This window comes from Lissotriton vulgaris, chromosome 4_1, assembly GCF_964263255.1.
Source record: "Lissotriton vulgaris chromosome 4_1, aLisVul1.2, whole genome shotgun sequence".
NCBI lineage: Eukaryota > Metazoa > Chordata > Amphibia > Caudata > Salamandridae > Lissotriton > Lissotriton vulgaris.
In genome coordinates, this window is record NC_141691.1 from 1596026150 (window position 1) to 1596044356 (window position 18207).

The 18207-nt window shown below is 40.8% G+C and overlaps 1 protein-coding gene across 2 annotated transcripts in view; it reads left to right on the plus strand.

Annotated features, from left to right (window-relative positions):
- PREX2 (phosphatidylinositol-3,4,5-trisphosphate dependent Rac exchange factor 2) overlaps window positions 1-18207 on the plus strand; it is a 1248069-nt gene that overhangs the window by 475080 nt on the left and 754782 nt on the right. For both annotated transcript variants that reach the window (XM_086965847.1, XM_086965848.1), the window contains exon 18: window positions 6948-7096. In XM_086965847.1, coding sequence (XP_086821973.1) covers window positions 6948-7096 — 149 coding nt within the window. The remainder of the gene's footprint in view (window positions 1-6947; window positions 7097-18207) is intronic.

Genomic DNA, 18207 nt, shown 5'->3' on the forward strand with positions numbered 1-18207 from the left:
CGTGATATTATTTTGGGGAAATGTCACTTCCGCTACCCATAGACCTTTGACGAATAAACAACGCCTATGAATGGGGCAGGTGCTGCAACTGCCAAGGTTGAATATCCTTACATAGAGTCCCATAGTTAACCAAATTTATTTAGCACATTTTTTCGTTATTGAAGTTGGAGGATTGTAATGACATCAAATACTCTATTCATACCTTACCTCAAATGTTCAAAGCATTCAATGATTCCTTCTTCTGCAATCATTGCTCTCTTATAATTTATTGCTAATCTTTCCAAGGTCTCCCATTGTGTAATGATTTCTCAGAGTAGGGCCACTGCTGGTCTCCTGCGAAGAAGCACACTTGAGATTTAAGATATAAACGCCTTAAATTAATAGTTTTAATGTCAAGCAACACGATAAGTCGGCTGGATTTTCTGAGTGAAGAAACTCTTGATCCAACTTTACTGGCTGAAAAATCGAGACAGTAAAATTGCATTGGGATATTGCTACAGTTTCCGGTCTCCAGCCCCCACATATTTCTTCCTCAATAGTAAACAGGGGCTTAGCATCTAAGTGTCACCACCAGCGGCAAAAGACCTGCAGTGTTTAAAAGATACGATATAGTCTGTGGTCATCAGCAACAGAAATGTAACAGTTTGCCAGTCTATATCTGTTGCATATTGCAACGCTTGTAGTAGTACTGATAAACCAGAAATAAATCAGTAGTTTGAGTTGTTTGCCCTTGGAAAAGGAGGATACATTTCTGAAATTACAGGGTTGATCAAGAATTACTCAATTAACCACCGGATTCCTTGAAACAACATAGTATCACAAGAGGCTATAACCAGCAGCAGTTTATGAGCTTCTACTCACAACACCCTGGGAGGGATATTGGCTAGGTTACTATCTTACTGTTTGGATGGCGGGTGCAAGGCATTTAGTGTTAAAATTGAAATTTTATTTAAAAAAAACATTATAAAAAATGAGTGAATCCATGTGTTCGAAACAATGTTCGGATGATTTTCAGTGATCATTCCAACCCAAATGATTTGCTGTTAGATTGCTGCAGTCATATTCCAGGGTGCTGCCTGTAGGTATCTGGGTAATACTAAACTTTACATAATGCTGCCAATGGTAACAAGGTGCTGTTTAATAGGCAAATGTGTGACCAGTAATATTGAGGTGCTGCTCAGTTCTTCTGTGGTGTTGCTAATAAAATCAGAGCACTGCTCAATATGCCTGAGGTGTGCTCAATGTATCTTAAAGACCAGGGGCCTTATTTAGAGTTTGGTGAATGGGATACTACATCAAAATGTTGTTGATATTCCAACCTCCCTTTTCAAGGTACCAAAGGCTATCATGCACTTGTAGTATGGCGGACGGGATATCCTCCATGTTTGTGCGAGAGTATCCTATCCGCTAAACTATAAATAAGGCCCACGGTTTTTGCTCATGTTCCAGAGTGCTGACATGTAGCCCATGGCTTCCAGTTACAATGATAGTTATTCTAAAGGTGCCTGAAGTACCCATTAATTTATCACTGGTTTTGTTCCTTTTTAGGGGGGAAAAGCTACTTTTGCAGCTTGAATCTACTCTGAACTCACACTCAATACATTATTCTGCCATCTAGGGGTAGGATCTGGAACTGTCCCTATTCCTGCCCCCTCTTTTATTTTTGGCATCCAGAGGCGGGGTAGTACCAGCCCCGCTATCATGTCAAATGTAAGCTGCCAATGCCCTGTATATTGTGGCCATTTTTAGATTCTTTTTTTTCACAGTTTGGTTTATTTAGTGCAGTGTCAAGAACTTCAGGTTGAAAAACTGTTGATTTGTGGCGAGATTTGGAGTGCAGGGCAGAGAAGAGATATTTATGACTAATTAAAAAGACATCAGTAAGAACAGAATCAAATTGAAAAACAAATGGAGACAAGTTTTTTCTGTTGAGCTTTGATCACATATCACAGGAAAATGCACAGATGGGGGTGTTGACTGTTCCTTGGTATTTTATGAATACAGAAAGGGATGGATAATTGTACTTTAAGGATTTGCTCGGATTGCCATCACAAACTGTCACAGAAGGATACTCTTAAAGTCAGTAATCTGTGCTTCCCTAAGGATCACACGCCTGAAGGTTGTAAGGCAATCTTATCCCAAGAACCTCAAAGGTCAGGGTACACTACTCAATACCCAAAACAAAACATGTTCCTGAAAGACCTGGGGCTATCAGAAGATGAGGACATATTAGAAAAGGCCAAAGAGACCATGGAAGAGCAAGGGTCTGATGCTGAGGATTTAGCATCAGTAAATTTGTAAACTGGGGATTTAAGGGCAAAAGTATTAAGTATTGAAAGGGTGTGTGCCAATTCTGAAAAAGTGTACTCCGACAATGCTGCAAGGTAGTAGCATATTCCAGTCGAAGAAATCTGATTCAAAGACAGCTACAAAGCCTTCAGCTTCAGGCATTTGACTGCAGAAGATGTAAGGAGCCCTCTGTGTTGCAACCCAAAGACACCATTGGGGCCAAACGTCTGCACTCCATCTTGCTCTAAAAGGGGATCTGGATCAGAGGAAGAAATAAGAGCGCTACAAGGGAAAGGATACACTGATGCCTGTAAAAAGGAAGAGCAGCTTGGTAGTCAATGTCAAACAATAAGTGTTCCACATTGTGAGGAAAAATAAGCTTGAGGCTGAAATGGCAAGATTGCTGCAAAAGAAAGAAGAGTTTGATTACTCTTTAATCTTGTACAGAATACCTCAACAATACCTCAAAACCAGCTGAAAAGGGGCGTGGATGGGAACCACATGGAGGCACCCCCAGAAACACAGAAGGTAGAACGGGGGAGTTCTATGAGGAATATGAACAATCCTTCTTAGAGAAGAGCTCACATGGGCTGGAAGACATATGGCAGGAGGTAGAGGCTGATTCTCTTATCCATCTTCACAGCTCTCTCGTCCAGATTGCTTCTCATTGTTTATTGTAGAGGGTAAAAGAGCAGTAGATACATTTGCAAATTCTAATTGTACATGAACTCCAAATTAGGATAGGTGTTCTAATCCATTAGCTGACATTCCGGGACTCAAGGAACACCCTACCTTCATTGCTTTCCTGTTAAAATATTAATTAATTCAGTGTCCATTCTTGTGCCAAGAGCAGTGTAAGAAATGAGAGCTGTTAAGTACCCTAGGAATGTTTGCACATTTAAATCCAGCAGTCCAGATTGCCTGGCATAGCTGAGTTTTATAGCTAAGAATTGTGGTATAGCTCTTTCAGATAAGGGCTCCAGATCGTCTAATGCCCACCTTGCATGTAGTTGAGAGTCATATTAAATAACATATAGGATTAAGAAACTTCTCTTTCACAAGTCCTTTGCTGTCATCTAGTCAGAGAGGGAGGTATGTGTAAATCTCCCTTTAGTAAGCATCCTTTAATGACTTGTCATCAGTAACATGGTGCACACTCTAAAATGGCATAGGCAGGCAGGTAGCACAAAAACATGAAACATATAACATAAAATATAATCAATCAGTGGCAGGAGAACACCCCAGTTCAACCAGTACTAACATGGTTAAAAACACTCTGCTCGGGTCTGAAATATAGTTATAGTCCGGTACAATTTTATCTGGCATACCCTACCTAAGACTATCATTAATTTGCACAGCTTTGCCTAGGCCCTCTTTAGAACAAACATGGCAGTGAATGTGTGCTAAGTGTATGTATTGGCTCATCTTCTGCTCTTACTAAAATTGATTTATCAATCATCTCTCTTTGATGCAGCATAAGGTGATGATTCATTTGTGGATTCATGCATCCAGGCAGGAATTGAAGTAGACACACTTTTGTGCCCAAAAATGATACACTCAGCATCTGTAAGTCAACCTTGTATGACATATTCAAGGGCAGAAAATGCAGTGTATGTCAGGAGCCAAAACACTTACCATGCTGAGAGGTACAAGTTGTTATGAAAGCAGTTAGTCACATTCTTGTCTAAACTGGGACGAGAGCCACAATCTCCATTCAGCCAGACCGACTGCTCACATTTATAACGAACGCTACTCCATGGGATCTTTTGGCTGAATTCACTCTTGTTGAGTGGAGACACCATAATACGGTTTGGCCTTCCCAGTTCTCCTTTCTCACTTGTGTGTTTGAAAAATGTGAAATTCTTTACCTACTGCTCAGCGTGAACACACAATTGAACCCTGATTCGACCACTTTGCTACCTGCCCACCATTCTCCAATCTGCCTATCTTGCCAGTTGAATAGTATGAGTCACAGTGAATCTTCAAAATGACTCACTATAACGATGAAGATATTATTAACCTTCCCCATGGAACTAAAGTTCAGCAACATGCTACCTTGCTCGGACTGCATTCTGAAGCATCTCTTTAGATTCTTCACCTATGCATTTTATGAAACAATTTAGGAGTCATACAGCTCTGCATTGCCCTTTGTTCTCTTACTGCAGACAGGAATGGTCTGTCTTAAGGCATCTTGCTCCTGCCACCAAGGGAACATTCTGATTTGCCTTTCCCAGTTAGTTGGTAATCCTCAGGGAAGCACATATTTGCAACTTCATAATGCATGGTAGGCCCCTTTTATGCGTGCTTGAGGTAGCATGGCCGAAGGTGCTGCAAAGAGTTTCATTGGTCAAGTGAAGGGATGCCCTCTTATTAGAGAATGATTCTTTTTCCCAATAATCTTTGTTATCATCCTATGTGAAACACAGTTGACCTGAGCAAGTATCTTTGTTTGCTTAATATTTACTGTTTCCATTGGAATAGATCTTTTATAAAGTCTTTGACTTAGCAAGGACTACTCTTCTTCTTCTAACTTATTCTCTTTTGAGGATTTTAACAGATAGCTATACCACAATAATTGTTTACCAATAGACCTGGAAGTTTACTGGCTTCTGCCCAATTTCTTCAAATCAATGGAACTACCCATGCCAAAAGGGTGTTAATCTATATATGATCATTCTGTAATCTCTGAATTTGCACTGTAATGGTAATTGTCCTGCAATGTTTACCTGCACTACTGGGAATCCTAATGTATACTCAAGTACACATCAGTAAACCGGGTGTACTAAACCGCTTTGGCAATCCCTTACAATATTATTGCTTAATGAACAAGCTGTGGCTATAATGCCCTTATAAGATATGGGATTCGGCAATCACTCTGTAAAAAACCATAGCTAATTTTTATGCAACTTGGGGTACACCATCTATTACAAAGAAATTATTATTATTGTGCTCGCATTTACTCCAGTTTTACTCCACTTTCTTCATGGTGCATTAATGACTTTGGTGTGATCATAAGAAGGGGTGAGAAGCAAATAGTTGATGGAGTTAATGGATATTGTTAGGTTGCAGGATATAGTTTCAAAGACAGCGATGTTAAGAGAAGGTATGCAGTTTAGAGTAGTCTATATATATACAAGAGCCATGTAGAATATAGAAGGGAAGAAATGGGCCATTCAAAATAAATGGAGATTTTTTTGCAATAACATGCAATATGTGGCTGTAAACCCGCAAAAAGTTTATTTTTAAATGTGTACACTAAATGAATGTGACTTTTGACAGAGGCTGTACAAACACCTTAACTTTAAGACGTTGTACATATTTGGCTTGCTATAATAACCAACTCCAGTGCTTGTTGAGATCGCTTTGTCAGTGACTGTTAAACACTGTGGGCCCGATTCACAGAATGAACTTAAGACTCAATCCTAAATTTACTACTATTTTGGTATTCACAGAATGCACTTACTACTTTTGGCATTCACAGAATGCACTTACTACTTTTGGCATTCACAGAATGAACTTACTACTTTTGGTATTCACAGAAGTTAGGATTTTGTCCTAAGTTTGTCTTAAGACAGACTTAAGACAGACTTAAGACAAACTTAAGACAGACTTAAGACAGACTTAAGACAAAATCCTAACTTCTGTGAATACCAAAAGTAGTAAGTTCATTCTGTGAATACCAAAAGTAGTAAGTGCATTCTGTGAATGCCAAAAGTAGTAAGTGCATTCTGTGAATACCAAAATAGTAGTAAGTTTAGGATTGAGTCTTAAGTTCATTCTGTGAATCGGGCCCTCTGACATTTCGTGTCCCACTACCAGTAGCTGCCATTTGACAACAACATTGAGAAAGCTCTTGTGAACATCATCCTATTGTAGATGAGACAAATAATTGCAAGCCAAAAAGGACATGTGTGCACCTACCTGTGTAGGTCATTTAATACAATGAAGTATTCTTACAGTTTATCAATAAAAATCATTTTACACCATACCTAAACTACACATATAAACATGTTATGGAAACACCACCAACTTTGTATATAACAAGGCAGTTGATAAACATGTTGCAGCCCTCATTCGTAAAATTAGTGCAGCGTACACAGTGATAGGGACCTGGGAACAAGAAGGCTGGGCTTCTCAAGTGCTAGAGAAATGAAGGGAATTATCACAACTAGAAACAAGAATTTACAACTTTTAGGAACACAGGAGCAGATAGTCACACTCAGGGCCAGCCAGGCAGCAGTGGTTGCTAGCAACGACCTAGAGCCTGGACCACCAATAAGATAAATAAAACAACTCAAACTAAAATTGAATTAAGGATCGAGAAATGTAGGTTGATAAGTTAAAAGTGTGTAGGTTTTGTGTACATTGAGGCTTGGAGGTATGCTGCCATTAAGCAGAAATTACAGATAATTGGTATGATATTGACAAACCTTTTGGGGGTTTCTGAAAAGGTGTGTCTTATACATGATAGCAATGTCATCTTTCCCCTCTGGTACCTACCTAGACCATGTGACTTTTGTTACAGACCATGCACTACCTCTGCCATGATCAACTGAGTGTCTCAGTTCTATACATTGTTTAGTATAACATTAAACACACATTTATAACATTACAACATGCCGGTAGATGATGGCCTTATTCTTGTGATGTATCTCCAGCTGGCAGGTTTGGAAGTTGGGAAAAAGATATTTGCTGTCAACGGTGACCTGGTTTTCCTGCGGCCCTTCCTTGAAGTGGATTGCTTCCTGAAAACATGTCTGAACAGCAGAAAACCCCTGCGAGTGCTTGTGAGCGCCAAGCCAAGAGAGTAAGTATTGAATTTAACCACAGTGGAGTGCATCAATTGTATTAGCAGTGAACAGACCAGGTTGTGAAACATGTTTGATTTTATTTGAGTGACCCACTTTGCCATATTCGCTTAAAGCTGATCCATTCTGGGCCCTTGTTCAAGTCATATCGCACCTCCTATTCCAGCCCTGCATGAGTGCAGTGAATAATATCACTTCTTAATAGAGTTAACACCAATTATAAATGGCTGAAGTCTCCACTTTCCTCAAAGAAAGATCAGAAATAATTGTAATTGTGTTTATATAGCGCTTGAACTGTATTCCTATTTGTCAGGCTACTGAAAGAATTTCTGATCGACCTGCTGCTTTAGTTTTGCACGAACAAGTGTCAACTTTGAAATATTCTACATTTCTTTAACTTAAATTTTCATTGAATTCCGACAACAAATTTTCTTTTATAGAAACACAGTATTATGTAGGTTGGGAGAAGTCAATACTTCTTATTAATTCCAGCCCTTTTTTAAATAATGGTGAGCCATAACAAGTAAATATTGGTAAACTATCCTCTTTTTTTGTGTGGGCTTACTAATTGTTCTGCTGATTAGCTATGTGGTGGCAGGTCTGAATAAGACACATTTCTTGTTGCCACTCCCTTCAGACTGCTTTCAACAACAAGCTCAACCTGTTAAGCAGTAAGCTGAAGGAACATACTTGTGCAATTGACCTTTATGCTAAACTGTCTTTAAAACATATTGAACAGCTTGCCACACTCTTGCCCAAACACAATACCAGGGCAATGGCTTAAGACTACTAATGAGCTGGAGGGGTGTTACAGCATGCCACTGACCGGACAAGAGTAGGTTGCCCAGTGCGAACCTTCATGGGGATCTCCTCATCTCTGAAGCTCTGGAATGGGTTGTGCAAGCCCCTTGATTGTCATCAATTTTAATATCAGCTATGAAGTCTCCAGAATATATATTATTACCTTCCTGGGTGCATAATCAGGGAATGTAGGTTGACGGGATGGTGGTGAGGATGGAAGAGTTATCAATTAGTGAAGGACCCACCACTAGGGAAAATCTCCGCATTTCTAACGCAAAAAATTATCTGAAGAAGGTATGAAGGATGAGCTATGGGAAGAGGAGGGAAACATAATTGTTAGTATTTCTTGATTAGAAAATTTTTGTTCAATGGTAGAATGTATTGGTGGGAAGCAAGATTTAAACTGATAAACAGAAAAATTGTATCTCTAACAATTATCATGCTTAATGTGAATTGTCTCCACAGTGTTCCTAAAAGAGGTGTAGTAACCTCATAATTTAAAGAACATCACCCTTGAATTGTTGGCTTCAATAGTAATTTTTCTCATCACCTTCAGCTGCCCATAGTGGAGTTTTAGTTATTTTTCCACAAACGATTAGGAGTGGAAATAATACGTTAATTACAGGACCAGAAATGAAGCAGGGCTGCTCTTACATTCCTATATGTAAAAGGAGGTTTAGTTTGTGTGTTCTGAATGTGGATGAACTATGGTTGGTATTGTCTTCCACATTCCATATCTGGAGTAATGGGCAGTGGGTTAATGTAATTCAAAAGGAGGTGCAGTACCATATTTTTAAGTCCAGGTGATTTTTATATTACTAAATGGTACACAAAGATCCTGACCTTTTCCTATTACTATTATCTCACAAATATCTTTTGGGCCCATTGTGACATCAATTCTGTAATTCTGGTAGTAAACATGTAACATGAGAGTATCTGTTTGGCCTTATTGATTCTACATCTGGAGATGTTTGAGGTCTCCACTATTTCTCTACTTCTGTTTCAATTATATTCACAACTAGCTCTAGGAAAAGCAAAATATAATTGATCTTAGTTGCGCCAGGAACAACTCAGGCCACTTGGATCTTCTTGTGGTTTCAGATGCGTAACTGCAGCAAATGATCGACGGATTGCTGAATGAATCAAACATTATTCCCCAGTCAAGAGATCTGAGATAAATCCATTGTTCTTTTGCCCACTACGCCACCACAGTTTGGACCCAGCCATATGCAAATCAGTCTTGACCCTGTGCCTCATGGAAACAGTCCAGACCGAACTGCTAAGCCAGGTCCTCCCTGAACTGGAAACAAGCACCCTGGGACCGGTTTCAGGGTATGTCACCCTTCATCAGCCAGGCTAGCTTGAATCCAGTGGCACAGTGAGCAAGGGACCCACATCTGAGCATACCCATCCCACTTAGGGCTAGAAGTGCAACTGCAACAAATGATGGACAGAATGCTAAATGATTCAAACATTCTCCCCCAGTCAAGAGATCTGGGTTAAATCCCTCATTCTTTTGCCCACTACGCCACCCCAATTTGGAACTAGCCATATGCAAATCAGTCGTGACTCTGTGCCTCATGGGAACAGTCCAGACTGAACTGCTAAGCCAGGTACTCCCTGGACCGGAAACAAGCATTCTGGGATTGGTTTCAGGCTATGTCACCCTTCATCAGCCAGGCTATCTTGAATCCAGTGAGCAAGGGACCCACGTCTGGGCATACCCATCCCACTTAGGGCGAGAAGTGTAGGTTTCTGATGCACTTGGTCAAAGGTTCCAGAAGAATCACAGATAGTAGAGCAACAGTGGAACTCCTTGCCATTTGTCCATTTCATGCCTACTCTTTCTTCATTAAGAATGAGATCAGAAGCGGGCCCCCTGTATAAAGCTGAAATCATCTTGGTGAACTGTGCAAGAAAGTCAGTTTCACTTATTACTGTTTTCTAAATATTGTCAATTCATCAGATAAAAAGCCTACACTGTGGCTAAAAAGAGAATGGCCAGTGAAGAATTAGAGTATGATGTAGGTGAATGACTGTGTGAATGATACTGGCCTGTCTGTTCAATAGCAATTCTATAATAAATGTGTTGTATGAATTTAACAGAATAAATGGCTAATGGGATCCACAAAGTCCTGAATCCCTTCCAATGTTAAACAAGCATTTACAATGCAACGGTCTCGCCTTCGGAAAAGTTAGAGCTATTGGCATTGTGAATGACAAACTTTTTATTTATGTGTTGGTTTTGAAAACAGATAAATAAATGGCATTGTCATTTACAATAACAATAGCTTAATCTCTCGCAAATACGAGACCTATTGCATTTGCACCACACCCACACACAGAGAGCCACACACTCCCACACACACAGAGCCACACACGCACACAGAGCCACACACACACACAGAATGACACACACACAGAGCAACACACACACACAGAGCCACACACACACACACACAGAGCCACACACACAGAGTTCTCAGATAGGAGCGCGCAGTCAGTAGTTATCTTGAAAATCTGATATGGATCAGCCTTGTGTAAAAACACGAGTTCTAAGTGTGATGCAGAAGCTTGTAGGTGTGCTCACTTAGCAGCATTCAAAATCTGGAGGGAAAGAAAGCGACATGGTTTACACCTATGGGAGGGGTTTTGGCTGCACATTAACGTTCTTGAAAAAGCAACTGTAATAATGCAAGGCCCTCTAGCAAGCCAGTTGCGTTGTTGGTGCAAGGTTGCCTTGCCTTTGAAGTTTGTGCGGGCACAGCGACCTAGTACTCAATGACCGAAGAATGGAACATCTAAGGTTCAAAATCACACGAGCAGACCCTTGCTGATAACACCGTTAAAGTGAAACATTAAAATGTACACAAACGTGGATGAATTACAGGTGTGAAAATTGTCCTGCCTGTCACACGCAGGCAAAACAGTATTAATCAACTCTCCAAGGACATGACACAAAACTTGCCACTGTGCAAACCAAAATTTGTAAATGTCGGATTTTTCTCTACTTCAAAACACAGAAGTGTTTGAATAAATAATGCTGAAATTCAAATAATAAAAATGCTTTACATAATAGAAATCTGGGACTAGACCTAAAGACAGGGAGGCGAATCTTTTTCCGGCGTGTTCTCACTTTTATAATTGTTCACTTCCTGGAATGGTTATGAAGCCAGGCAAGCCACTTCTAGGAGATTAATATAGGAGGGATAAGCAACCAGCAAGCGTGTGGAACGTGGGTAGAAAATCCAGAGGGAATTAGAACATGCAAGTGATAACGACAGGTGCCAGAATTTAGGGGAGAGCGGGAGGGAATTCCCTGGCCGGGCACGCAAGCACACTGCTGCATGCTCCGCACTGCTGCCTCGTGTCACCGCCGCAGTGTGCGCAGCACAGGTCGGGGGAGGGGCCACACGGAGCCCTCACACCGGCGGAAAGGGAGCGGGTGGAAGACCACTTGCGGGGTTTTGTGCAGTGTGAGCGAGTCCTGGGCCAACCACTCGCGAAGTGGGGTCGCGCAACTACAAGCTGTAGGAGACGATCCTGGTGGCACTGCCCCTCCCCCTCAAGTATTGCCTGTCTCTTGCTTCTCCAACATGGCGGAGGCCGCTCAACCTGCACAGCCACAATCCCCGCAGTACTAAAGATACCTGTGGCAGCGTGGCTTGCGTCCCAAACAAGGGCGCCCGCCCGTGTGTAGGGCACCACGGCAGCCCTGCCGCACAAAAAAAACAATGATATAGATTTCCAAAGAGGGTACAAATGAAGTCATATTACTATTTAGAAGAGTAGTACTGGGAAGGGGATGAGACTCCGCAAACGAAACACATTGACGGATAAGCTTTTATGTGCAAGTTCCATTTGCGTGGGAACATGAAGCTAGAAATGGCAAAACAGCCCTGTCCTTTTCAAACTGGGGGGGGGGGGGGCGTGTTTTTCTTTCTCCCCTCTTCTCCATTGGCTGGAATGTAAACAACGGGCGTGTTTTTCACTTGTTGTTTACCATTCCAGCCAATGGAGAAGAGGGTAGAACAAACCTAAAAACACGTCCCCCCCAGTCCAAAAAAGACGGGGCTTAGAGCGAGAGGATGACATAACTGAGACCTCTTCTCTAATGGCTGGCCGCCGTTTAGGAGGACAGCCAATGGAGAAGAAGGGTGGGGTTTACCCTCGCTACTCAAAGTCATTAAATCTCGCCAGCGAGACTGCGCATGTGCACAGCCTAAGCTAGCCGAGACCTAAAAATGTGATGAAATTCCCTCTTCAAAAAGAAGCAGTTGCTTCTTCCTTGCCTTTAAACTCTTTATTCATCTAGGAGTCTAAGTCAGAGACAATGAGTTTGTATGTTTCATTGGGTGGACCATCTTCCTCAGGAACCTTAAGCTGAAGGCAAGATTTAATAGACTGTGAATAATGTTTAATGTTTAAAGATGTTTCTGTGTATTTTTAACAGCATTGTTGTGAGATTGTCTACAAATTGTTTCAAATAGGGGTTGAATAGATTGACATTTTAAAGACATTGTAAAAATGCCAAAGATTTTTTTTAAGACTTGATCTTTCCACTTGGACTGTTGGGTGTAAGTAGCAGGAGGTTTTACTTCTGTCTACAATGTCTTCTTTACTAATAATGCCATTGGTACTCATAAGGCATGTCAAAGGTAAGTCCATATGTGCCCATGCGTATTCTTGTAGCAGCTGAGACCAGAATGCCTGGCTGCTCTGGCCAAGGTTTGGCAATTTAAAAGTGTTGCGAGGCACAGAAACCCCTTGAGGTAAGGCCCTTTTTTGGCCCATAGGCAGATACGGCCCATGAAGGGAGTTCCGGTGGGGCAGAAAGGCGGGGCGGAGGGTGCTAAAAACCGGAATATGGATAATTGGAGGTAAGTACACAATTTAATTAATAAAACGAATTTTGTTGCGCGCGCTGCATCGCATTTTGCAATGCAGGGCACGCTACGAAATTTGTTTTAATAATTAAATTGTTTACTTACCTCCAATTATCCATATTCTGGTTTTTAGCACCCCCCACCCTGCCCCTCCCCCGCCTTGCCTTTCTGCCTTTCTGCCCCACCGGAACTCCCTCCACGGGCGGTGGCTGCCCATAGGTTATAATTATTTGCATAGGAGATCACATTAACGCGAGTGAATTATAAGACTGATGCTAAGTTGGATCAACTACATTATCATTAGTCTGTAGTACACCCTCCCTCGCACAGCGTATATATTGAGGTCTTCTGTCTTTGTAGGCTGCCTTATTAAATGGGAAATCTTTACCAAAGCATAGTACAAAGGTCAATTACCCCATTTTAGATATGAACCTTGAGCTTTTTTATTTATTTAAACTTAGACATGGATTCAAGAACATAATGCATTGGATATTGTCCTTGCTGTTCCTGGGTCTTTCATAGCAATTAGGCAGAGGATTTGGCTTTTAATTTTAGTCCTAGCCTTTCCTCATACGTCATAGGTGTGGTGGTATATTATGCCCACGTGGGACTGACACAAAATTTTGGATTTTAATTTGTTCAGCCGATATTTTCTTTGGCAACTAAAGTTTCTAAATCTTAGGTATGAAGTGATTTTAATATTAAAATAGATAAAAATGGATTCAACAGTCACTAAAAACTTTGATTTATGTAGTACCATCAACTTAACCTAACTGATTTCCCAGCACACCGGTGAGCTTTTCTGATCGCTGAAATTAGGCCTTGTTAGTAAAGGCATTCAATGTAAAAAATACGCCCCAGGGATCCTGTCGAGGCTCACTCCTGACAGTATTTGCTGTCTATTAAAAAGGTCTCCCAGCTGTTAAAATCTGACCTTGAAATAGTTTCAGGCAGTATGAATGGTTGATTCTCATGCTCTTCATAAAAAGCGCTCCAAAGACCAGGGATACCTGCTCATGTCCTTGGTTTTCTGATGCACCAAAACATGTAAAAGTGCATGCAAATTGCAAAAATGCATTTGAAGTACCAATTGTAGTCAAATAAGTTGTGCAAACTACAGAGAGGTGATAAAGAAATACTAACAACCACTCAAAACAATGAGATCAAAGTATTCATCATCTAGAATTTCTGCAGGTAAAAATAATATTCACAATTTGTTTTACGATTCTGAAAGACGAATTCGACAATAAAGTATGTAACGACTATCCTCCTCCTTCGCAGGAATTCTGTGAGGTGCTGTCCTTTTACTTTTTCTCCTAGATTGATGTCTATGTGGAGTTTAAATTAACCATCAGTAACCGTACATCAGTCAGGAGGAAAATTAGTCCCCAGGCACCTGTAAAAATATGAAGCATGCTTCCATATATTTGCACAATATGGCAGAGAATTACATGTTTTTCAATAGGTAAAGTGATAAAATCTGGGTCCCCTATGGATCACTGCTCTATCAAAATATACCACATGGTCATAAAAATCTTTGTTCTTAAAATGGTTTCATAATAAATGTGTCATTTGCTGCATCCATGGTTCCTCTTTCTGAAAGAAATAATTAATTTGTCCTCTATTAAAAAGGCTTCCCTGGAGCTTCTAGTTTATAGAAACAACTATAGGACTATCTCATTATTAGCCTTTATGGCCGAGGTTGCAGAAAGAATAGCAAATATGCAGTTAACCTGATTTATGGAAATAAACAACTTCCTGGAAAAATCAGGATTGAGAACATTTCATGATATGGAGACTGCTTTGGTCTATGTGACTAATCAGCTGCAGATGGTACATACTGGGGAGGAGTCACTACCCTCACCCTGTTAGATCTGTTGGCTGCTTTCAACACAGTAACTCATATTGTGCTGTTGTCCCTTATTTTGGGGCAGGCATCAAGGGCAAAGCACACAACTGGCTTATGTCCTATTTATAGGAAATGCAGTCATGCTGTCACAACTCCACTTTTCTTTGCAGATGATTTGCGAATCTCCATTAGACTGGGTGGTGCATGTGGCTTGACTCAAGCCATCTTAGAAGTATGAAGGCCCTTTTCTGCAGCTGGATGCAGGAGAAGTTTCTTAAGCTCAACTCAGATAAGGTGAAGGTCTTGACTATAGTAGAATCGTTGAAGGGTTATTGATCTAGTGACTGGAGGCCATCTGAGTTAGGCAACGGTACCTATGGAGGTGCTTGCAACCGATCTTTCTTTTTGAAAATAAACATGTCAAACTTTCAGCAGTATCCTTCTTTCACCTGAAAGTATTATGAAATATTCTTCCCATATTGCTATTTGATTATTGCTTCGACATGCTAACATTGGCTCATGTCTGGATTATTGCCTGTGCCATATTTAGCTTTATGTAAATATACATTACATTTAAGAAAGTCATGAGACCTGGCTGTTCTTAATTAACTTAAGGTTGTTGTTTATTTGTGTGCACTTTCTGCATGGTGCCAGGGTGCCTATGAGGATAACAGAGCACTCAACAAAACTACTAAATAAATAAATACAGCTCTAGATTTCATTACAATGAGTAACATGCTGTTTAACTGCTGTTCTCCACATATGCTTATGCTTAGGCATAAAACATGCAAAGATAGCGTACCCATTACACTTTTAAACAAACAAGAATTAAAACAGATATCTGTAACTTGACCAGCAGTCGAACAATGTAGCAAACTGTGTTGCATTTTTAGGTCTCACCTACAGATATCTTGTATAGCTATTATGGCTAATGCCAATACTAACAGTGGACTTTGAGCCAGGCCGTTGCTTACTATTGCTTTTACTTTATTATTAGAGAGGGGGAAAGAACAGCAATGAAAGTTCAATATTTACTTTAACTGTACTAAAACCCTAAGATAGAAATATATATGTCATACATAGAAAGATGCTTCTACCTGAAAATCGGACATAAATTAAAATATTAACTGTCAATGTACATTTTTATGTTTCATTAAGTAAATTCAAATTTGGTTAAAGAAAACACTTTTCTCAACATGCATTATTGTAACACCGACTTCACTCTAGCTTCTGCACAATGCAAAAGGTCCTGGATAAAAAAGCACCAATGCAGAAGGACATAGCATGGACCAATCCCCTTTTACCTTCTCATTAGTAAAATCATAAATAATTCCAAACAGTTTTAGCTCCTCCCTCACATTTGGACAGCAAGGGATCAGCCACACCTTCCTGTGCAAATTGGGAAGCTAACTTTAATTTAGATTTGAACCTGACATTACATAATTTCTAATGCTAGAAAGGAAATACAAGACAGGCAAGCAGAAGTGGGAACATTACAGAATGTAACTTGGTATCTGATCCATAGAAGAGCAAAGTATCCATGTAAGGAGTGGTAGTTTGCCACTCTGAACCGTCGAAGTGCTGGGTATGCTAGTTTTTGGAGCAGATCATAAGCTTGCGAAAGGGGTAATCTGTCAACAGTGTGAATAGGTCTTTAATGGTGACAAATTTCAGTGTCAGTACAGTTTAAGTACAACCAAAATAATAAGCGATCTCTGAACATCCACTATGACAGAATTGTTTGTGAAATACATCTGCAGCTAACTCCAGGTCCTAGACAACTGCATATTGATCATATTGAAGCCAGTCAGTCAGTCAGTCAACAAGCTTTATTCGAATTTAGTAGAAAAATTCAGGGTAAAAACACAATAAAAGCAGAGATCAATTATATTCATTACAAGGACACTATCTGTACAAGGTTAACAACAAGTCATTTTACTAATAAAATCGTTTTTACAATTCATCGTAAACAAACCCTAGCAGCTTTGTTATAAGGGGGCAGGTATATAGTCCTGGGGTAAAAGTCATGCAGTTCCCATGTTCTGATTGGGCCATCTCCCATATATGACTGCCAACTTCGGAGATGTTGGATGACTCGAGGGTCCCTAAAGTTGACCAAAACCAGGTCTCCCGGTATGTCCTTGGGGATAGATCCCAACCACCCTACCCTTCTAACATTTAAGATGGTTCCATCGATGTTGGGTGGTAAGGGTCTATTCTTTGTCAACCAGAAAGACACCTTGTTTGCCAGGTCTGCTGGTCTTTCAATTTTGTTATTAGTGAGCTCGGGCACGCCCGAGAGGATGGACACAAAGGGTGCTGCCTCCGGCGGTAGATCTATATGTTTAGCCCTTCTTTGCGTGTTATCATGGATTTGGAACTTCCCCTTTTTTGGCGTGAGTGGTTTAAAATGCCCGTCTCTGGGTGCAAGATTCTGGGTTAACGGGGGTTTGATGTGATAATGTTTTAGATGTTTTGGGGGCAAGTGCATGAGTATGTACGATATTACTTTGTACTGGGAGAATTGGGATATCGGTAGTGACTAGGGTCTCAACTTGATTTTTTCCTTCAATTCTTTTAATGATTGTTAGGTTCGCCCTGGTGGTTTCCTCTATGGAGCAGAGCTTTTCCCCTATAGTCTCGATTCTTTTTTCCAATGGGGAAATTAAGGACCTGACCAGGAGTTTAATCTGGGCCAGTAGTTCAGATGTAGTAATGATTGTATTCGGCTCCAGGTTTGAGCATACCTCAGATGTTTTAGGGTTGTTGTTAATGCCTAAAAGGGGACTTTGATGCAATCTTTGTATTTTAGCTACTTTTCCCCTCTGTTTAGGCCCTTTGCGCTTTCTGTTTGGATAGGATACCTGAACATTTACTGGTCGTTGTGTAATGTCTGCAGGTGTTGAAAGAGAAGGAGTACCAGAATGGCTTGGGTTTAGTTTAAAAGTAGTAATTGATTGGGGGCTGGTATTTCGCAAAGCACCTACAGAAGCATTAGTTAAGTCATTCTCGTTATCAACATTGGTATACACAGTTTTACAAAGCAGATTTAGTTCATCCAGTAAAGAAAATTTTTTTGTTTGTGTTTGGTCTTGTGGCTCCATAACTGAGAGGTTGCTGGATGCGGATTCTATACAGAGACTCTTTTCTACTCTTTCTATACCGGATTCGATGGCCGATGTGGTCCTAATTAAGTAATTGTCCAATGTCCCTTTCTGTTGCCCCCCCTGGGGGTTGTTATTCGTGCGAAGCCCTTTGTCAATCATATTATAGGTAACTTTATGGGAATAAGTGTATGACAGGGGGCTAACTAAAGCGCACCTGCACCAATAGTCTGACAACGGGGAGGTAAAAGGATAGTTCAGTTAGGGATACCAAAGGAAGTATGATGACAGTCGCTTAGATGGATTAATTAGTTTATAGTACCGCTTTTTTACCTTGAGCAAAAGGCGAAAATCGAAAGGGGGTGGCCCGTCCGTCCTCCTCTGGCCTCCGAGGGCCACAGAGGGCCCGCCCTTTGCTCGGGCTTCGCCCGGCGCTCTCTGCTCGCGATCCGCGGGGCGGGAGGCGGTCC